Source organism: Symsagittifera roscoffensis, unplaced genomic scaffold (genome assembly GCF_963678635.1).
Source record: "Symsagittifera roscoffensis unplaced genomic scaffold, txSymRosc1.1 SCAFFOLD_192, whole genome shotgun sequence".
NCBI lineage: Eukaryota > Metazoa > Xenacoelomorpha > Acoela > Convolutidae > Symsagittifera > Symsagittifera roscoffensis.
In genome coordinates this window covers 24,303-48,407 of record NW_026971582.1, presented here as the reverse complement: position 1 = coordinate 48,407, position 24,105 = coordinate 24,303, and the positions used below count along the sequence as shown (strand labels likewise).

The 24,105-nt window shown below is 34.1% G+C and overlaps 1 protein-coding gene across 1 annotated transcript in view; it reads left to right on the top strand.

Annotated features, from left to right (window-relative positions):
• Positions 1–23,536, top strand: part of LOC134856517 (uncharacterized) — a gene marked incomplete at its 3' end in the record, with an annotated part of 32,628 nt that extends 9,092 nt beyond the window's left edge. Inside the window, exons 3-4 of the mRNA XM_063872785.1 lie at positions 22,685–22,818; positions 23,337–23,536. Coding sequence (XP_063728855.1) covers positions 22,685–22,818; positions 23,337–23,536 — 334 coding nt within the window. The remainder of the gene's footprint in view (positions 1–22,684; positions 22,819–23,336) is intronic.
• Between the last annotated feature and the right edge of the window lie 569 nt (positions 23,537–24,105).

Genomic DNA, 24,105 nt, shown 5'->3' with positions numbered 1-24,105 from the left:
ATATTCTAGTGTATATTCATTTGCTCGGGGTGCAGTGTGTGTTTTTAGTGATTTTTTGTATCCAATATAAGTAAATTGTCTAGATGTTAGTGGTGTAGTGAGTCGATATAGCATGTCCTTATTTCGTTCTATATCGATGTTAGTGCTAGATAAAGGTAAGCAAAGGGGATTAGTAAAACGATAATATGAGGTCCAAGGAAGGGTAGGCATTAAAACGTGTTCGTCTACAAAGTTACGTGTCTCGTTAGTGTCGTGAGGGGTGTTTAAGGTGTATTGTGGAAATGAGGGTAAGGTGATAGCTAAAAATTCTTTTGTGTTAGTGTGTTTTGGATGGTTGATATATTCACGGGCTGTTCCTGGTTTCGTTGGGAAAGGATGGTTGGGGAACTTTCTTTTAAAAGTGCGGTAAGCTCTATTAGTGCTGAGTGAAGATTCAGTAGATGTGGATGATGGTGCTAATGATTCAGTATAAATTGAAGAGGCTGTAGGGGTAGGAGGGTTGGATGAATCTATTGTGGATGAGATTTGGTTTATGGTTGGGATGTCAAGGTGATAGGGTTGTTGTTGTAGGGTAATGAAATTATCTAGTTCTGGGGAGATTCGGGGGGTATCTGGAGAATGAGATGATTGGTCTGAGTGAAGTGAGGAGTAGGTTGGAGTGACTTGGGAAGCATAAGAGGGTGTAGAATTGGTTGGGTCAGGGTTATTTGGTAATATGGGTTGAAAAGGGGGTTGGGAAAAAATTGAGGGGTTGGTGGGAAAATTATTGGATGGAGATGGTTCAGAGTCGGCAAATTCATCGGGGGTTTCAATATTCGGGTTATTGAGTTGTGATGTGGAGTATAAAACTGAGATGTGTGAATTAGTATCGGAATTCATGCCTGATGTTACATTACTGGTTGGGAAATCGGGTGGCGGGAAAGCAAAAAGTGGTATTATTGTAATGGGAGTAGTGAGGTTGGTTGGGTGGGAATTTGAACGGTGTAGGGATCCAAGTTGTCGGCTCATCGTGGGCTAAAAAAATTATTATTTTGAGACTGAAAAGTGGTGGTATGGGGTTGTTCTATAATTTGTTCATAAGTATTTTCATCTTGTGAGTGGTGTGGCATTATATGTTGGATGGGACTTTGTGATATGGTTGGTCTAAAATTTTGATTATGTGTTATGGCTAAATTTCGAAAATTACGTGGGACTAGGGATAATGGATGGTTATGTGGTAGGGATGGTAACTGTGGTGCTGTTGGTGTTGTGTCGACATTGTTATGTTCTTCGTCGTATGTGTTCTGTCTTGTTGCTATTTTTGTGTTATATTCTTTTATTTGTGCGTCTAAAAGAATTTTGTTTATGGATGTAGAAAAGATTCCAAAAAATCCTGCAAATAGTATGCGTGCTACACTTGCTTGTCTATTGACTTGTGTGTGTATAGCACATGTGTTATAGATTCCTTTTAAGAGTGAAAAAAGAAATCCAATAAAGTTAAACATTGCGTATAAAATAGTCAGTTTTTCTAAGATGTAGTAGGGCCATCCTAGAAAATCAAGAATTTCATTCTTGAGTGTAACAAAGCTAAAAATATTGATAGGTGATATATCTTGGGGACGGTATTTTTCACCGTTTAGATATATATAATCTTTAATGTCTTTAAAATATCCGCTATAGTCTTGCGTATAGATGTCTGCAAATCCTGCGGTTTCGGCAAGTTTGCGTAAGTTTTGGTCAATTGATTGTCTTTGTATTGTGTCCATTTGTGTTAACAATTCTTGGAATTGTTGTGTTCTAATGTGATGTTGAATATCTGATTTTGAGTATATTCCTATTGATTGTAAGTCTATATTTGGGTTTCGAGCGATAGCGCGAATGCTTTCTGGTGAAAATTTTTTGAGTGATTGCATTAATGTGGGATATGGGGTGAGAAGGTAATATTTATCTTCATCAGGGTTTAGTTGTACTACGTTGTGGCTATTTTCTGATCCACATGGGACTGCGGTATCCCAGAAATAGGTTCTTCGTGAAAGTGTGTCAACGAAATGTACTTTATTCTTATAAAAGATAGGGATTCTTTTATAGCATCGTTTATCTTCAAAAACGTATAGTGGTGATACTTTTTTAGTACAAGTATAAAACCATAAGATGTTTCCTTCATAGTCTAAAAAATTTGATCTATTTCCTGATAGTAAATATCCTGCGTAGGGTATTTTTAATACTGCTAGTGCAAGTGATTGTAATATCTGTGTTCTTTCTAATTCGCATAGTTGGTGTAGTGTTTCTAATTCGGAGAGTGACATTTCTTGAAAAATTCGGCTAATCGTGTAGTCTAGTTTCATATCTAAGTGAATATCATAGTGGATATTACCAAAAAATGTACTATTCATTAGTGATAGTTCTTGTAAACGTGTGCTTTGGTCGTCTTGGGGCTTTAAATGTCCACCAGGTTGACCTGTATTTTTTTGAAAATGAACTGGTATGATTGATGTTCCTTCGTTTAGATGGTGACCTGTTGCATATGGGTCGATTTTTACTTTTCCAGTGGTCATGTCGAATCCTTTTTCGTATTCAACTAATATCTCGGAGTATTGTGTTTTGTGAAGTGGATTTCTGTATTTACATGCAAGTTCTGTTTCTTGATATATTTGAGAATGTGTCAACTTATTTTCTATATTGTCTATGTTTCTAAAATTAGAACTTAGTTTTCGTGATGGATGGACTTGTTCATATGGAATTGATTGTATAAAATATTTTTCGTGAAATTTTATCATACGAGCGTGTATTTTTGCTACTTGAAATGTTGTACATGTGTCTTCGGGGAACCAAACAATTGTTGCTTGTGTTCTTGTTGTAGGGTCGCAATAACCTTGGTCGTTTTTACAAGGTAATCGAATTCCTTGATAGATCATTGTGTTGTCAGATAAATCTCGTGTGAGTTGTATTTTTTCGAGTTGTATTTTCCAATCGAAAAACATGATCTCTTGGTATCCTTTGTTTTTTTGTGTCTGCTTTGCAGTTTGATGGGTCATTTATACCAATGTGTGGTATCCAGTGTTTATCGTGTATATCATAAGTTAATTGTCCGTGTGCGCCGTTATATGGGTACTTTTCATCTAGTTTTATATGTCCTTGATATCTTTCAAGTTCTGCTTGATGTACAGAATCCGAAAAAACTTGGAAATATACTAACTTTCTATCTGTGTTTTTATTTTTTGTGATGTTTAGTCGGAGTAACTCGTTTTTACAATCTTCGGGATTGAGATGTAAAAGTCGTTCTATATTACTCTGGTAGAATGATTCATGGTCAAGTCGGTTTTTAATTCCGTTTGAGACTTGTGAACAATGTACTTTCTTTTCAGAAAATGTTGCTTTGAATTTATATCCTATAACTGTAGTTGCTCGGGCTTTTGAATAAAGTGTTGCTATTACGTTTGTAGTTTCTATGGCTTGGGGTTCTGTTTCGCATTGTGATACTTGATTTATTGCATACTTGTGTAGTGTTTTTTGTTCGTTTTCTTCACAATCGTAATGTGTTACTAATAAATCTTGGGGTCCTGTGCGGGGAGAAGCGTTTATGTTTTGATCTGAGATTACTAGAAAAAGGAGTTGGAGAAAAATTAATAATTTTAGAATATACATGTGTATGATAATCCTGAGTATGGGTTATAAAATGTGATGTAACCAATTGTCTTTTTGGTATATCTGTCGTATTTATATATTACTTCAGTGGTTATAAATGGTGGTGGTAGTGATTGAGCTGTTATGTTTGGTGGGTTTAATGGGTAGGGATGTTGAGTAATGTTGTTTAATTTAACTGTGATTTCAAACTTTAATTGTAAACTGTTTTGTTGGAGTATTTGGATATTGTGATCACGGATATCGTCGTGAATGTCTTGCCGGTATTGTAATCTATTAAGTGCCCAGTTGTGAAGGCGATTACTTGCTAGATGTTGGAGGGGCTGTAAATGTAAATGTAAATAATGGTGGAGGGGCTGTAAATGTATTCCAATCTAGTCTTAAAGGGATATTTGTTGATGATTGTTCTCGATATCTGGCGTCGAGATTATTTGGAAAATTTAAGTTAAAAGGTGGTGGTGAAATCTGGCTTATTGATGGTGTTGATGGTAGTGATAATGTTTCTGGTAGTGATGAGGATGTTGTTGTATCCGTAGAAATATCTATTGGATCATTGACTAAATTTAGTTCACCTTGTGTAAATGAATGTGTTGTCCAATATGGTAGTCGTGATGCCTGGTTTGGGGGGTTAAAGGGATTTTCACGTATTTGTTCAGATGTTGGTGTTGAACCTAAGTAATCTGATGGTAGGCTTGAGGTGCTACATTGTGAAAGAAGCGTAGGGGTTTCTGGTAATATACCAATGGGGTTTTCTGGAGTGTTTTGTGATGGGGATTGAGGTATATCAAAATGAACTCGGGGAGTTTGAAAATTTCTGTTTCGTCGAGGATGTATAATTTGTCTATTTATTTCGACTGTATTTTGGTTTTGACTAGGATTTCTTATTCTACTTAATTCTTGTGGTAGTGTTGGGTATAAGTTATATGTTGGTTCGCTTAGAGGTGCTTGTCGTTGAACTGGTTCTAGTGGTTCTGATAAGCGAGCGTGTCATTCTTCAAAGGTATATGGGTTATCTTGAAAAGAAATTCGTGTAGATGTTTGGGGGTTTTGGGTAGTTGAAAGTGGTGTCGGGTTTTCTTGGGATGATGTCGGTGAAGACTGACTTTGTGACTGTTGGGTAGCAATTTTTGATAGCTTTTTGGTCTATTCTTTTAGTGAAAAAGTTTATGTTTATTATAGTATTCTTCTAAAAAAAGAATTAGGAGGATTGTTGCTAGAGCGAATGTGATGATTGCTTTCTTTATACATTTGCATATGGTCAAAATGAGGGATGATAGAAATGTTATGAAAATTACAAATAGTAGAAAAATATCAGTTCTACTGAAAATAGTTCGTATCATTTAGACAAGTTGTATAAATCGTACCTGTGGATATAATCAAGGGTTTTTGAAAGTTGGAGAAATAGTTCTAATATAGTGTAGAAAATTTAAAAAATATTACAAAAAATGATTAAGATTATTAGAAAAGATTCAAGGATATCAAAAAGAAATATTATGAAAGTTTGAAGTATCGTAAAAAATTGTTTGAGGTTTGTGATAATTTTAGTGACTGTTTGATAGAAGAGCATTTAAGAAATGACTTCGTGATCGAATATTTTTTGTTGTTTGGGGCAATTTTCAAGTGTGGTCGGTTTATTTATTAGTTTTTTGACAAGTGGGTTGAGTTTTGTAAAAAATTGTTGGGGGCAATTTTTATGGTGATCGGGAGGTCTTCTCTGTCTTTATTTTCATTTGTCAAATGATCTGGGGTATTTTTGAGATTTATATACTTTAGGCTAAATAAAATGGTCGTTCTTTTACTTTAGGCTAATTTAACATATTTGTTTGGAGGATATTTGAGGTCTGAGTTGGGGAAATATTGTTGATCTTTGGTTTATTAGATAAGGGAGGGTTATGATATTATGGTGATATTTATTTTAGTTGTCAAGTTGGAGTGGTTTGCTTATTTTTGACCTGGAGGTCGTAGAGTTATAGTTATAGATATGCCTGGAGTTTAATATTTTTCGTCTAGTTGGTTTGTGTTAAAGTTATAGAAGGTGACGGATTGGATGAATCCTATTGGCTAATTATGAACTAGAATCGCTGCGTGTTTGTCAGCATGTTATTTTGAAAAATGAAAGTGTAAAATGTTTCAGAGTTGCAAAGATTATTAAATGTAGAATTAAAGTTGTTTTTGAAATTCAACTTTCTTTAATATTTTAGATTGTGGGATGAATAATTTATAATTTTTACGTGGTTGATTTCTAAGTCGTGAAGACTCTCTATGTTCTGATTTGTCGATTTGTTCTTGGGGTATTATTTATTCTGTCATTTTTCTATTTTTTCTTTCTTTTTGAGATGTATTTTGATCTAGATTTTTTGTATTGATTTTGTGGTGGTTGATTTTGTTATTTGGTTTTTGAGGTGAAAATCTTTTTGTTTCTTCGTTGTATTTTCCGTATGTGGGTCATTTTGAATAACTTGTAAACCTGTAAAAGAATATAATTGAGTTAGTTCGCGGAGTGCGTATTCTTTTGGATAATAAGGTAATAGGTTATTTCGGTGTTGAACGATTTCTTTTTTGTCTGAGTCGGTAATTTTATATGTGACATCAGTGGGTTTTGCAATTATTTGGTATGGTCCTTTACGAAGGGGTTGTATTTTTTTTGAAATTCCTTTTTGAGTATTAAAATTGGGTATTAAAACAAATGTTCCAATTTTTAAATCGGGGGCTGGTGTAAAGCGTGAATTTATTTGTTCATTAATATTTTGCCTTTGTAACAACTTTTTTGTTACTTTTTGGTAAATTTCATTGTGTTTTTTATCTCTGTTTAAAATCCATTCGATGTGTGTACCGGAGGCTAATTTAAGAATTTGTGGGTGATGAAAATGATCTTCATCGTGTGTATGTAAAGGTAGGTTATAACAAATTGAGTCTTTATTTGGTTGACAATAACCTTGTGCGTTTTTATGAGAGTTTGCTGTAAACATTATTGGTTTGCGTGGCTTTTGGTTAAAAACCATTTCATATGGTGACATTCCTAGAGTTGTCGTAATTTGTGAATTATATGCTAAGGGAAATAATTTTACATCTGCTGACCATTCGGTGTATCTTGTATCATTTCCATTGATGATACATCTGAGATATTCTTGTAATGAACGGTTCATACCTTCGACTAAGCCGTTTGTCCAAGGTGCGTGAGATGTACGTGGTTTGTGTTTGATGTTATATAGATGACATAGTTTGATGATTTCATTATTTATGAATTCTGTACCGTTGTCTGTAACTAAAATTTCTGGTAGTCCGAATTTGGCTATCCAGTGTTCATAGAGTGTTGTGTAAGCGTAATAAGCGTTACAATGTGGTACTGGGTTAAGTGCTACATAATGTGTAAACGCGTCAACAATTACCATAATGTAGGAGTTTCCTTCGGATGAGGGTGAAATTGGTCCTTTAGTATCAAATGAGATACGATGATTAAAGTACAAACTTTGTCCTTTAAAATCTTGTTTTTGTGCTATTTGTTTTTGATTTGGGTAAGGTTTATTCAGTTGACATACTATACAGTCATTGCATAGTACTTTTATCCAAATTGGTGCATTTGGGAAATAAAAGTTTTGTATAAAATTTGAATATGTTTTCTCTGATCCAGAGTGTCCTTTAATATTTTGTGTATGTGAAATATTAAAAGCTATGAGAATCATACTTAGAGGGAGACAGGGAACTGTAGATTCATTTAATTTGTATTCTAGAAGGTCTGTGTTTTCGTTAATTGTTGTATTATTGAATTTTCGAAAATATCGGAGGAGTGTTTTGTTTCCTAGAATAGTTGAATCTGCTTTGATAGGTTTAGTTTTATATTTGTGCCATGATTTCAGTTGTCGAATTACTGGGTCAAGGTTTTGATATTGTTTCAGTGTTGAAATTGTAATTGTTTCTGTTTGGGGGAGAAAAATGTGTTCAATTTCTAATTTAGATAAAGGAATTGTATCAAGTGGGTCATGAAGGTCAAATACTTGATTTATTGTGTATTTTGAATCGTTTGTTTGTGGTCCTGATAAATTTATTTTATCAGTTAGGTTTTCTTTTTCAATCAGTGGAAAAAGGTCTTTTTTATGCGAGTGTTGTTTTACTCTTTTTTGTTGGGTGTTATTTTTTATCCATTGTGAATATGGGATTGGTTTAAAAGTTGATGTTCCAAGTAGGTCAACTTCATAGTGATTATTTTGACAATCTAAATAAAGTGGGAAGTGTTGTAGATTGTTTATCTGTGATTGTTCAACGTCAGTTTTTACTGCATATTTGCATTCTAGTCGGGGTGATGTTTCGTTTTTTGCAAGGTAGAATTTTATATTTTTGGGTATTTCAACTGTGGTTTTGCGTGTAAGTAATTCCGGTGGCGTATTTCGACTTAATGTGTCTGGTAATGCAAGATTCTTTCCTGCTGTCCAAACTATATGTAAGTTTGGGAATTTCATTAAAATTAATTGAAATCTATAAACTCGGTGGTTTGGATTAGATTTTTGTGTAAAGAGAAAAATGATTGGTTTGTGATCTGTGAATAGAACTGTTGGATGTTTTGATCCAAGTATCAGAAATTCATATTCTGTAAGTGTATAGATTATGGCTGTACATTCTCTCATTAGGGTTGAGAGTCTTAGCTCTGCTTGAGTGAATAATCGAGAATTTGCTGATATAAGGTTCATTTTGTTTGTACCATTATGTGATTGTAATAACGCTGCGCCGATGCCAAAGTTTGAAGCATCGCACATTGCATAAAATGGTTGATTTGAGTCTGGAATTGTGTTTGAAATTTGTTCAGTTAGAAGTTTTTTAATTTCTTCAAATCGTGCTTGATGTTCTGTGTTCCATTCAAAATTATTTTGTTGTCTTAGTATATTATAAAATGGTCGTAGATATAATTGCATTTTATAAACATATTTGCTTAAAAAGTTTAACATTCCAAGGAATTCTTGGATTTTCTTTTTATTTGTTGGTGGTTGGAGTTTTTGAATAGCGTCTATACGTGATTTCAATGGAGTGATTGTTTTTCTTTCTATATTATGTCCTAAGAATTTAACTCTTGTCAAAAAGAAGTGTGATTTATCGGGGGCGGCCTTCAGATTTTCGTTCTGAAGTATTTGGTGATATTGTTCTAAAACATTGAACATTTCTTCTTTTGTCTGTGATTGCATAAAAACATCGTCTAAATAGGTGATTGCGTTTTTCTTGAGTATCAGTGGTCGAAAAATTTTGCTCATAAAAGCTGAAAATGCAGCTGGTCCTATGGATATTCCATAGAATAAGCGGTTGAATTCGTATTGTTGGTTTCCAATAACAAATTGTGTTAAACGTCGTGATTGTTCGTCTAATGGCATTTGATTGTATGCACTATTCATATCTGCGGTTGTAAAATATTTTCCGTTTATTTTTGTTAAAATAACTTGTATTGGTTCAATAGGCCAATTACACTTTGATTCATCTATGAGTGAGTTGAGGTATCTAGCATCGAGAACAATTTTTAATGATTCTCCTTTGGCTAAAATGATAACAGGGTTGATAAATGTGTTGCCTTTTGGTTGTTCTTCTTTGTTTACTGGTGATATAATGTTGTATTGTTCTAAAATGTCGAGTAATCTGTTCACTTTATCGTGTAAGTGAATTGGTACTTTACTTGCTCTTTGTTTTTTGAAAACTGCGTCTGGTTTTAATGGGAGATGTAGTGATGAGCTAATTTTGCCAACATCAAATTTGGATGTTGCATAGACTGATGAATATTTAATTAGCTGTTTGGCTAGTTTTTCAAATTCGTCTTGTGTTATTTGTGAATGTTGGAAATTAAACATTGTTAAAAATTTCTGTTGATTCTCTGTGTAGTTATTTATGTTGAATGTCGGTTTGAAATATGGGGTTTTTGTGAAATAATCCGTATTTTTTTTTTCGTTACTTATTATATTATTTATAGATAATTCTTCATTAAGGATTGTGGATTGGCAAATATCTAGTAATTGGAGTATATTATTTACACGATATGCTTTTTCGTGTATTGGTGATATTGTAGCGTTAGTTTCGCAATAGCCTAAAAGTCCTAAAGGTAATGTTACTTGGTAGGGTGTTTTGTTGTATACATGTAAGGAAATAATATCTGAATTCGAGTTTTTCAAATATTTTATTGATGAGATAGTGATTTTGAAAAATTTATGAATAGGTTTGAATTCAAAATCTGACATATAAAATTTTTGTTTGTTTTGTTTTTTATCATATTGGTGAACTTGTTTGATTGAAAAATTATAGATGTTTCCTGATAGTGGTTTCAGGTGTTTTCTTTGTTGGTTATATATTGGATAAAATTTTGAAAAAAATGGTGGTTGTTTATTTAATCTTTGAAAAAATGTTAGGGATGTGTCTTTTGTTTTTGTATATTTATCTTTGATTAATATTTTACTATTCAAGATGTTGATTGTTGGTATATATTTAGAGATAAATGGTATTCCAATGATATTGTGTTTAATATCAGTGATATGGAATATTTGTTTAAATGGTTTGGTTAAAATTTTGTTTTGCTCCATTGTTCTTGTGGGGAGAAGAAATAATTGAATTTTTCCGTAGTTTATTAATGTTGATCCTTGTGCTGTTGCTAGTTTGCTGGAGGTTTCAAGAGGTGTTAGCTTTGGGTGTAAGGTTTTTATTTCATTCCATGTGGGAATGTTTATTATATTTGATTCTGCTCCTGAATCAATTAAAAAATCAATTTCAAGATCTGCTGGTTGAAATTCTTTGCTTCTTGGACTTTCTAAAAGAAATGGTATTGTCCAAATTTTTTCTTTGGGTTGTTCTTTTTGTATGTTTTGGTATGTTTTGATAGATGTGATTTGTATTCAAGCATTTTGTTTTTTCGTTCTCATTGGGTTGATTTGTAGTGTTAATTTCATTAGTTTTTTGTGTCGTCGGTGTGGAATGGATGGGTTCAATATAATAATTGTGAAGGAGTTCTGATTGATTCTCATATATGTGTGATGAAAAAGGTTGTTCATATATAACAGGTTCATAGTCATTTTCGACTTTTATCATATTGATGGAGAGAGTGTTTTCTGCATCGCTTTCTGAATCTGATGATCCACAGTTTATTTGATTGAGTTGTAACGTATCAGTTACTGTGTCATCAATACCTGGAGGGTCTGATGTTGTTTCTGGATTAGATTGTACTTGATTAATATGTCTTTGATGTTTAGGTGTACTACTTCTGTGGCGATTATTAGAATTATTATAATTATTATTATTCCGGTGTGGTGATTGGGAATAATTTCTATAACGATTATTATAACTTGAGTGTCGATTTTGTGAATTATTTCGCGATCTATTTTGGTAATTATTATTTGGTCTGTTATAGTTCGATCTATTATATGAATTATTCCTTGATTGATTGTTCGGGTAATTCTGGTTTCGGTTGTTTGAATAACTTCTATTCCGATTATTGGAGTAGTTTCTATTCCTATTGTATGATGAATTTCGTGATTGATTGTTTGGATAGTAATTATTTCTTGATTGGGAATTAGATCTAGAAACAAATCGTTGTGTATTTGAAGTTGATCTGGAATAGTTATTTCGACTATTTGGTCTATTGTAGTGATTTTGTGATGAATTTTGCGTGTTTCTTCGTTCTGGTGATCTTCCTCTATAACTTGAGTTATATGGTGATTGATTTCTTGTATAATTTGTATTGTTCGGGAGTGGTTTTCCTGAACTGTTGTTGATGTACACAGTTTTGTTTGGTAGATTTTGATCTTTTTTCATGTATTGATAGAATGATTTATTTGGTTCTTTATATTTTTGAGGTTTATTTTGATTGTCTTGCTGTTTTTGTCTACATTCAGAAATACTATGTCCGTATCGTCGGCAATAATTACACCATTTTTTGAAAGATGGTTTGCCTTTAAAGTTTGGGTGTTTTTCGTAAATATTGAGTATTTCAGTGATTTTTTCAACGAGGTCTGTATCTGATTCCTGTATATTGTTTATATCTGTGGAAGTTGTTTCAATTCTGTTAACGTATTGTAATTTCAGAATTTCCGTTTCTTCGAGTTTCATTGTGATTTCTGCTTGTTCTAGTTTGTCTACTAGTTTTCGAAAATCTAAATCGGGTTCTCGAATTGAAGAAGGATGGGATGCTCTCTTTTTTTTTGCTATTTTTCTTAATTGCGGTGTTCATTAAGGTCATCATTAAGATTTCTGTCATCTTTGTGTTTTTATAGTCGTGTGTATTTAATGAATATGCTTTTCGAACTAGTTTTTCGATGCGTACTGCTAATTGCTTGATGGTTTCGTTTGGTAATCTGCGAATTTCATTACATAAAACTCTTTGTTGTTGTTTGTTTCTTTCGGAGTCAAACATTTTTGAAAATTCTTGTGTAAACCTTTTCCAATTTGATTTTCTTTCTATAGGCAATACTGAAAACCATTTTTGGGCTGCGCCATCTAAAGTTGTTTGTATCAACGCTGTGCGTCGATGTATCCAGTTTTGATGTAGTGGCGTATTAATTGGTTCAGGTCCTATATTTAAAATCAAATTTGCTGTTACTGCATTTAAATAGTCTTCTACAGAATATTCAGGGTCTGTTCCTGTGAATACCATTAAAGGTTTATTTGATGTTATTGATGATCCACCCATAAGGTATGGATTCATTGTCATTTGTAATGATTCTGCTGCATTTGGCATTTGAGAAAAATTTGAAAGTTGATTTCTTGTTATTTCGTGTTGTTGAAGATAATATGGGAGTGGTATTTCATTTTGCATTTGTGTTGGTTGATACGAGTGTGTGATCATTGGGTTTTGTTGCTGAATTGGTTGAAAAGATTGTGTATTAATTGGGTTTTGTTTTTGGATTGGTTGTTGATTTTGTGTATCTATCGGTTGTGGAGAAAAAATTCTATAATTTGTATGTGGTTTCTGTATTCCTTGTCCACGATATTCTTGATTATAGGGTGCAAATATATCTGGTTGTAAGAAATCATCATCTGAGGATAAGTAATCCATTTGATAAGATGTTTGTTTTTTATTTTTATTTTGTTGAAAAAATGGATAGTTTTCACTACGATCCTGTGGAGGATGTAAATTTGTTTGGAAATTTACTGAATTAGGTGGTGCCATTGAGTTATCCCAGTTTCGAGATCTTGTATAATTACTAAAATTTTTTCGTGGTTGATAATTTGTTTTTGATGGATGTGTGTAATTATAATTATGGTCTGCAAAATTGTTTCTAGTGAACTTTTTGCGTGTTTTTGGCGGTATTGTCATGGGTCTGTATGTTTGGTAATCCATGTGTGAATATTTTGGGGCAACCGAAGGTTTAACGGTTGATTGTAAGGTTACCTGTGTTTGTGAAGGGTTTGTATTTCTTGGTGTTGTTAAATTGGGATGTATTGGTGAAATACTTTGTTGTGTAGTTGTTGTGTGTACGATTTCTTCATTTATGAAGTGTGATGGTGTCTGGATATCTTGTTGAGTAAGATTCCTAGTTCCATTGAGGTTTTCATTGTGTATGACTGTAGAGTTTAAAGTATTATTTTGCATATCGGGTAAAAATGTATTGTAGTTTAATGGTGTTGCATCAATGGTTAATGGTATTACTCTTACTTATTGCTTATCGTACTTATTGCTTGACTTGAGATTGATTGTGGGAAGTTTATGAATGCGGGATGAGACCATTCGGGGTCCCAAACATAGTCTGATTGTTCTGTGATGGCAGTATCATCGTTTGAGTTTTGGGGTCTAAAATTTTTTCTTGCTTGTGAAATTAAATCAATATTATGTGTGAAATAATCTATTATGAGCCATGCCAAAATTTTTTGTAAGTCGTGTTTTGTATGTTGGGAAACTTCATCTTTCGTGAAATTTTCTTTAATTATATTTAGAAAACTAGAGAGTAGTGTGATTTCATGTCGTACTCTTATATGTTTAGATGTTTCTGTCGGTGAAACATTTGGGATTGGGATTTCGTTTTCTAATATCGAGATATAACTATATATTATTGCAAAAACTTCATTGGTGAATATGGAGTTTGCTCTTTGTGAGTTATAATATTGTATGCTTTTTATATATTCTGAGAATACTTTTGAAAATTCTAAATCAAGGTCGTCTGTTTGAATTACATATTTGCTGTGATTCTGGTTTGGTGAGTTGAATTCTATGGAGTAGATTCCGTATTGTTGTGTTATGTTACATATATCTTTCAAATAGTGATCGATAATTTGTCTTTTGATTTTTACATCTGGGAACTCTGTTTTACATGGACTGATTCCGGGTTCAAACAAATTTAAGAGTAAATTTTTGCAAAATATATGCTGTCCTCTATCAGTGGTTGCATCTACGATAAAGGGGAAGATATCATCATCATCTGGACTTTCTTCACCTGGGGTGTGCGTTGAGCTCATTTTTTCGTTTGATGACTGTTAATATGTAATTATCAATGTGTCTATTTGGTTGATTCCAATTATATAAATGTACTGGTTTGTGTTTAAATTGCTTTTTTATTCTTCTTTTTCCTCTTTTTGATGAATTTGAAGTTGTTTCTGAGTCGGAAAAATATAATTGATCGTGAATTGGGCAATTTTTATCTATCGATTCTTTTAGTTTATAAAGTTCGTCTAAACTGTTGGTTTCTGATTCTGAAAATGCGTTGCGATTTTTTGAAAATATTTTTCGTGTTATTTGTCTTTGTTTAGTTATTATTTTTCTTTTTAGTGTTTGTCGTTTTGTTCTGATATATCCAACTGTTTGTGTGTGTGGTGTGATTACAAGATCGTATTTTTTGTTATCTATTTCACAATTGTGTAAAACGATTGTTTGATTATTTCCTAGGTTTTTAAATGACATAAGGTTTAGGATGACGGGTGCAAAAGGTTGTTAAATGATTTCTATTTGCCTAAACTGTTAGTCCTTAAGATTTTTTTTGTTAGCCTAACCTGGGTCTATTTGTTCAGGGTTGGGGAGAAAAGTATATCAATTCCGAAGAATGATTTTTTACTTTCTCGTGGCTAGTATAAGCTAAGGTGTTAACTTACTTAATCTTACTTAAGGGTAGTGATTGTGTTCAGGGTTGGAGAATAGTAAATCGATCCACAAGGTTCAGGTATAATTAGAACGCGAGTAGTTCGTTAGATACTATTTTAAACTTACTAAGTCTAAGATTTATCCTGGGTCTGGTAAGAGGGGGGATCAAGTGAAGGATGAATAACCGAAGTTCTTCACTGTTTATCCTAATTTGAATGATTAGTTTTGTTCAAAAATTTCTATTAGTCCTGGGTTTTTTTTTAAAAGGGTTGGATAGTGAATCGACGTTTGAGGTCGTTAGACACTAGTTAAGTGGATGGGGGAGAACAAAGTTGTTCTTTTTGATCCAAGGATAGGCCTTGATGATCAAGTTTTAAATTTAATTAAATAGAAATTGATTTAAGATCCAAGGATAAGCCTTGATGATCTGATTTTAAAATTAAGTGAATTTAAGTTTAAAATGATTTAAATTTGTGTAAAGAAAAGATTTAGTGTTTTTATGATATTAGTGAGCTTATGAATGCTGTTATGTTTAGGTGATGAAGCTGGAACAACAGGATGATTTATAATTACTAACCATTTATTGTCATGCTACTAATTTTTATTTTGATTTTTCAATAAATATTTTTCAAACATGTTTTGTATATTACTGCAGAATTTAGGAAAACGATCTGAGATCTTTTTATCAATCGTTATTGTATATTAATAGTTTTGTTTAGCGCCTGAAATGATTTTGAAGATTGACTTCAAAATTTTATGTTTGCAAATGAAAATCTAAATTCATTGCTAGTAGTATTCTAAATACAAAAGTTTGTTCTGGCTTTTGCCGAACTATCATATAACTATATGGTAAGTTTCTGCTTTGTCGTATGTCGTCTCTGGTTCGAGGTCTTCTTCCAATTCCGGGTAGTTCTGTTATCGTTCGGAATATTGGCTCTGATCTATTGAGTCGTAGAGACATTTCGATTAAATTATTGTCGTATAACATTTTGTAAATGTTTTGTCTAAATTCTAATCTATTATTGGTTAATTCTAAGCTACTAAGGTCTTGTTCGAGACTTATGGTCGCACCAGATGAGTTATGACCGAAGGGTATAACTCATAGAGTAATTTCGGATAGGGTACACCGTCTGCTCGTCACGCTATCTTATTTTCGGCCGGATAGATTCGTGCAACTTCTTAGTCGAATACCGATCCTAATCTTACTCTTATACTATCTAGTCTCAGGTTGTTTAACTAGTCTCTGCTAGGCTCAATAGATCTAGGGTATACTGGTTTATTGCGGTTGCTGAAGTCTTCTTGGAGAGTCAACTAATTTCTAAGTTAAATTCAAATCTCTCTGGTGCTGAAATTACAAGTAATTCCAGCACTTACAAATAAGTGGGTTGTTAGTTAGATGAATCATGATTGGTTAATATTAAATAATTTACATTGGTAAAATATCTAATTTATCCAATCATAAAATGTAGTTTAGATCAGGTTCCAAGATGGTGTACCTTATCTGAAATTACTCTATGAGTTAGACATTCCGTCACAACTCATCTGGTGCGACCATAAGTCTCGAATAAGACCTAAAGCAATAAAATAGTTTGGAACTAACAAAAAATAGATTAGACTTAGACAAAATCGCAAAAATGTTACACGATAATAATTTAAATGAAATGTCTCTACGACTCAATAGATCAGAGCCATTATTCCGAACAATACGAGTACTCCCCGGTATTGGAAGAAGACCTCGGACAAGAGACGATATACGACTACAACGGAACCTACTCATAAGTTTAATGGTCGGACGGCAAAAGCCAACACAAACTTTTATATTCAGAGTTTTATTAGCAATGAATTTAGATTTTCATTTGCAGACATAGTACAATAACGATTGATAAAAAGATCTCTAATCGTTTCTTTATAACTGCAGTAAAATTGAAAAGAAAAACTTTCAATCTCAGAACAATCATTTTTCTAGCCCACGATGAGCCGACAAGTTGGATCCCTTCACCGTTCCATTTCCCACCCAGCCAAAACCCAATTCCCATCATCCCACTTTTTGCTTTCCCGCCACCTGAATCACCCCATGTTAACATATCATCCGGCATGGATTCTGACACTAATTCAGACATCACCGTTTTCAATACAATATCCCAATTTAATAAATCAGACATCGAAACCCCAGACGAATTTGCAAACTCCGAACCCAGCCCACCAGCATTTCCCAACCCCCCTTTCGACCTATTCACTCCCAGTCCACAAATGATTCCCCCTCGTCCATTTCTCATATTTCCCAAGCAACCCCGAAATACTGCCCCTTTACCAATGACCATTCCAACAACGATTCCCCAGAAACCACACAAATTTCACAAGAACTAGGTAACCTGATAACACTTCAACAACAAATACAACATCCTCACACTCTAACTGTTCACCAATTATCATCAAATATAACATAATCAAACCCACCAACTCCTACACCCTCTTCAGATTATACCCCTTCTTTAGATCAATCCTCAACATCAACCCATTCATCATCCACAACTAACCGTGCATATAGAACGTTCGAAAGAAAATTCCCTAGCCATCCATTTCCCTCCAAACCCGGAACATCCCGCGATTGTGTAAACCACCCTGACCCCATTAATACTCCAGCCTTTCTCCAAACTTCCCTACCCCTCTTACCCCAATATACCATTAGCCATTCTAACCCTCACACTGAACAACCTCACTATGTTGATGAGCATGTATGTACTAATCCCTACACTTCACTGGACATCATTTTATTATTTTTCAAACCCAATTTGTATACCACTAAATAACACACCTCACCAAATAGAAAAAGTAAACTAGACCTTTTTAGACTCACTAAAGCATTAACACCTAGACAATTTACTCACGTAGCATATAAAAAGCTACTAAAAATTTTCACTGCACCCCGAGCTAATGATTTTTCTATTGAATATTATGATCACAACATCATTAGACCTAACCAAGACCAGATTTTAGACAATGATAAGTTCGCTAGCCCTCAACTAACAGAAATTGTTTTAATCCAAACACCCTACATCCTTACACTAAGCTCACAAGATAAGAAACACGACCACATTATTTCCGAAGCACTAATCGACATCCAAGCTTATGAATCATTTTACAATAAATTTCAAACTTTTTCACTGACCTTTCACTTCCTCACTCCAAAAGAACGAGATTTGCTTTGTTCACACGACATCATGTTACGAACTAAGCAAACGCACACTTACACATATTATAGATTCATTCAAAATCTTTTTAATTTACACACACCTTCACGACAACCTCACCATCATTTTCAGTTTATTAATTCAAAGTACACTTCTTCATTTTTTTTTTTAATTTCTCATACTGTATTGAAGGCACTAACTTCCAGGGCATCCTCAGAAACTACGACCCGATAACCCAAATGTATATATTTTGTTCACTCACCAAGACCTTTAATGTAGAAGAATCCCGACCCCTCATTGTCCCGCATGAATATATACAACCTATAGAAATCCCGATATTAGAATTCATTCACAATACTAAAAACAATCACATACTTTTTAACCTCATTCAGCACACCAATCACGAGTTTTCCGTTGGCACCGAAGAACTAATCACTATAAAAGCACTTCAGTTTCTTTGGCCACTGCTCGAAACTAAAATTATCATCCGCATATTAGCAAAATTACTAACCACATCAGATTCAATTCACGATATCTTCCCTCATGGCTTCTTCCCCAATGCATAGGTTAAGATGAATTGATAAATTTATAACTAATAAATTTAAAACAAACTAACCATTTCTTAATAAATGTTTCTTCATTAGTCTTTAGATCACCATCATCTACAAACAAGAAAACAGAAAACATAAATAAAAATTGCAAACTCTTTTATACATTATAAACTTTTCAAATACCAAACTCTTTTATTAATCATAAATTTTTATTAACTAACAGCAATAAATGATGCAGTAAATTTCTTCTCCACAGCAGTAAATTCATCTATAAATTCTTTTCCCCAATGTGGTAAATCTGAATACACTGGAAATAATAATTTAATAATTTCAGTCCCCACAATGCGGTAAATTTAAAATTTTCAGCAGTAAATTTATAGAAATGTTAGCAGTACTAACCTTTTTAAGAATCAATCGCACACAAATTCTATCCACACTCGCACAGCTCGCCCACGACGAATTGTTTAAAATATTGATTTCAAGTTTCAACTCTCACTGATAACAACTCAAACTAATAATAACAAATTTCAAACTTTCTTTTAATCCAGCTGGAAAGGAATTATAAAATAATCCGAACTAACCAACGCAGCTTACTAAACACCATAAAACACAAACTAACAGCAAGACTGAATGAAAACCCACAGTAACACACAAACTAACAGAATGAAAACCCACAGTACCCAAACTGGATTAAATCAGCTTAAAGAACCGATAATTTATTCTTTTGAAGACTAATGATAAGTCTAAAAAAGAAAGCATAAAACACCAAAAAGTCGAAAGACAAACCCAAACCAAACAATTTGATTTTCGAGAAAAACACACATCTAAAATAACAAAAGGAAAAAAACTAGAAACAAACACGACACAAAAGGTTAACACAGAACAGGACCCCAAAAAAACCAGCAGGAAATCATACCCTCACTCTTGGCCTAACCCACCAGAAGAGGGTTCCTGAGCATGCTTAATAGCCGGCCTAACCCACCGTGCTATAACACACGCTTTGTGACCACACTCCTTATTTTTGATAACAGGTACTCAAGTGTGAGTAACTCTTTTAAAATAACTGATTAAAAAATAAAAGCTTTTGCGATAAAAACTAATAAAAAATCATAACTAAAAGAAAGACTAACTAAACATTTATTTATGTAAAATATGTATTGCAGTAATATAGATTATGCACAATCACGAAGACGAGCATCAAGCAGCTAAGACGACCTCATCACAACACAACCTACAGAATGGCCGAGCACAACCTATATGCCGGATTTTAAGTACGACTTGACTCTGAAGCAAAGGACTTCATTGAAACAGACCAATGACCACCTCGATGCTCAAGTATACGTACAGATCCGAGTTACAGGGTATTCCCTCCAAACTCGAGCTTCACGCCATTCCCATTTCAGATCGAAACATAATTCTCCACAACCGATCAAGAACAGACGATCATAACAAACCATCTTGAAATCAGATTGATTTTGTTAACGATCTCAGTCATCGTTGAAGCACAAGATGAAATCTACGATTCCAGTTTCCTGGAGCTTCCTCCTCCAAGAAGGGAAAAGAATTGATGCTCGCGAAACACGAACGATCAATCATCCATCCTCCACTACAGAAATACGTCAAAGAAACAAAAACTCTGTAAACCCCCGATGGGTGGAACCTGATCCAAACTGTATATTATTATTGGTTATAAATTAGATATTTTATCCCTATAAAATATTGAAGACTAACCAATCATACTCCATCTAACATACAACCTGCTTATTTGTATGTGCTGAGACTACTTGTAGTTTAAGCACCAGAGCATTCTGAATTTAACTTATAGCTTAGTTGCTTTTTCCAGGAGACCAACTCGTAACAAACCAGTATACTCTAGATCTATTGAGACTACGAGATATAAGAATAAGATTGAGATCGGTATTAGAATAAGAAGTTGCACGAGTCTATCCGGCCGAAAACAAGATAGCGTGACGAGCAGACGGTGTACCCTATCTGAAATTACTCTATGAGTTAGACCTTCCGTCACAACTCAATGCTCCAAAACATTTTGAAGAATTTTGAAGATAATTTCAAGATTGCACCAAACATGAAATTCCTCCGTTGAGCTGCCGGAGTCATCGTACACGTTTCTCAGGATGTATTCATGTAGTTTGGACGCTAAGGTACTCTAAACTGTTCTCTGTTGAAAAAATTTTTTGATGTCATTTTTGGTTTTCGTATAGGATATCGTTTCTTGGGCCTTTTTTGAAGGCTTTAATCCAAAACAAAGTCGTTCTTGAGTTTTTTGTCAGCCCTCGAATTCACTGATTTTGGTGCCAAACGTATTCCATGAATAAATTTAGGGTTTTTCAATTAAATTGGATTTTGTTAAAATCATTAAGATGGCTCTGTAAGTGTTCAAGGCTGTGAGACCCTGAGGGGCAATGTTTTACCTTTCTTTCAACCCTTGTCTGTCTATCGTATAAAAACATTTTTTTTTCATAAGCGAACAAGACTGTTCGTACCAAAGCGAAACACTAAAGTTTGACTGCCTTCAACACAGATTAAATTTCTTCTTAAAAAATATGATAAAAGATGATGAAAATGTCTGCGCAATAGTCACTTTAGGCGTGTTAGTTAGGTTTCTGTAATTACAAAAAATCGCTCGGGCTGAACCCCATTTATAGCCATCGCTGTTCCAAAAACAATCTGTCTGTTTGATCATTTATTGAAGCGCTCATCAATATGACGTAATCCATGATCAGGTCTTGAACGTCGACAAATCAGCGCTGAAAAACCCAAATCTGCATTAGTGATGACTCGTCTTTTTAAATAAGACTCACTGGTCTCATGATTGATGCGTCCTCATCGTGATGATATTTTATATGTCAAGTGTTTTTTTTAAATTTCTGCAACACTCTGAGGTGGCAAAGTCCTGAGTCTTTAGAAACTGTTGTTTCAATCAAAAACATGGTTTTTTTTTGCCGCTTTGTGTCCATTTTGGTATACTATTTTGAAGCGTGTTCAGAATATATCTGGTTAGAATTGAAACAAGAGTAATGGTCAGCCTTGTTGTCCTTGCGGCAATAATCAATGCTAATTTAGCAGTATTCTGTGTTATCGCAATTTGCATAATTTAGCAAGATATCAAATAAAAGTTAGAGACCATATTTCAGACTCTCGATAGGTGGTGCGTATTGTGCCTTTAGTCAATCAACTCCATTCTGGTTTCTTGCAAATCATTGAGTTTGAGTTTCCTAACAAATGGTTATAATTTACTTTTGTATCTGTACTTACAATAACGAAAAAATAAATTCTTCCTTTCTTTTCTTTCTTTCTTTCCATCACAGTAGTATAGTAAAACGATGCAGTTTTTAGCACGTGGTTCCAGGGACGGATTTAGGGGGTGAAGCGATAATTGGACGCCTTCGCTCTTAGGGATTCGACCCCTTCAAACCTAAAGGGTCCCCCTTTAGACTATTTTGAGATATCCATTTTTGGCTGACGGACTCTAAAGAGTTTCTAAAGGTGCCTTCGGCGCCAATTTATACTAATTTTAAGTGGGTTTCTCGCGCCGAAACAACGCCATTTTTGTTCAAATTTTTCCAAATAAAGCTTAAACTGCTTTTTGGCCTGTGTTCCTGTGTTTTGCGGCGCAGAAAATTTGACCGATGAAAAGTCTTTTACAATTTTGGGAGAGCTCGGAAATTCAACTTGCTCGACCTTGAAAAAGATCGACAAAATTTTCAAAAATAATTTGAAAATCTGCCCCTCCCCCCACCTCGATCCTAGATCAACCGTTGGATGGCTCAATTAATTTTTTGTAGGTTTGATACAGTTGTATCAATGAAAAAAATTTGCAGAACCTATTTTCAAGTAGTTTTTATCAGCATCGTACGCAGGGGCGGATCTAGGATTTTCTAAAATTTCGAAAAAATTATTTTATGTCGACCAAATTGATTATTGAATTCTCCCAAATACAAACACCCCTATTTTGAGCAAATTTTCCGCGCCGCTATTAATTTTGGAAAAAACAGACCGAAAAGGCGTTTTAGGCCTTTTTTGAAAAATAATGACCAAAAAGTCTCGTTTTTTCGGCGCACGCTCACCCCTCAAAATTTGTATAGTATGGCGCCAATGGCGTCTTTAGAGACGTTTTAGGGTATATCAGCCGAAAATGGATATCTCAAAATAGTACAAAGGGGGGACCCTTTGGGTCGGGATGAGGTCGAATCCCTGAGGGAGGGGCGTCGCCCCATAAATCCGCTGGTGATCGTATGCTAAGTATGAGAACTGATCTGATTTAGCTTTAGGCACTTATCGAACCGGAATATTTTCCGAACTCAGACGCTTTCACAGAATCTACCAAGGTCTTCGAAATCTCTCACGCCGCGCAAGCGCAGGAATTGCAGGATCCACAAGTCACCGGACAAGAAAGGGCGGAAAGGTAAAACTTATTTTTTTAACGTATTTTGTTGTGAATAATTCGATAAATTCAAATTAAAATTTCCAAATTTTAATGACTCTTAGAATAAAGAACTTCGGTGGTAAAAACTTACTTTTTCGAGTAATTTTGAAAACACTCATGTAGACCAGATATAAGTCAGCGCTGGTTGAGCTGCGAGGAAGTTAACACATAAAGAAAATGATGTATTTGGTCAAAATTTTCTCAATACTAATCTAAATCATGATGTCCGAATTTATTTATTCCATCAAAACGCTACATAATTTTAAATGCTTAAATATCTTTGAAAAACACCTAAATGCTGAATAAGGTTTTGAAAGGAAGCTCTTCAGGTTTTTGATTGTCGCCACAGGAGTTTTGCTTTTTTCTGATAAATTAACCCCGCCCTAACAACTCAACCCGCCCTATTTACACCGCCCTAACAACTCAAATTGAAACAGTTTGATTTGATATTTTGTCTTCAGTGTATTTTTTGGTATGATGCTTTTGATCATTCCTAGGTATTATCAGATACGCACACCTCTGAATGTCTCGTGCTTAGTGATGTATCGCTTCGATTTGGAGGGTTACTCGTACGGAGTCGCCAGGCCTCTTGATCTAGTGTGGGTGGGGTATCTTTACAATAATCAACGTGAACCAAAACAAACTTCTACAATTGATCGTAACAGCATCGCTGGTTTGCAAATGGGAACAAAAATAGGTGAGATTGCTTACAGATATTTTTTTCCGACTTTCATAATGAAAGTAACGAACTATTTGTGCTCGGGGTCAGTTTTTTTTCTTCAGACTTTTTAACTAGCATTCTTTGACGGATTTTTTTAAAATTAATTCATTGGGTATTGTATTCCTGAGCTTAAGTTTGAAAAGATTTTTCACCTGTGATCTTTTTTTTCCGACTTTCAAATAAAAATAAAATTTACGCTCGGTATGGTTTTTTTTGTTCAGTCAATTTTCATCGATAGAACTAACATTTTTCAACAAAACTTTTTAGACCATCACGAGGCCAAACTGAGCATTTTGTGAACTGTATGCGGATTCCGCAACAGGCGAAAATCATCTTTGTCGCGGAATCCGAAACATTGCAATTTTTCTTTGATCTTCTCTGCTGATTTGAATTCCATGGACAAACAGCTAAAACACTCTATTGCTCAAAGTCGCTCAAATATTAGGCCATGTTGTGGAATCCGCAACGAAAATTGTGGAATCCAGAACCAGTTAGTGGAATTCTTGACATGAAAAACTAATTGTATATGTATTTAGTAAACTTGA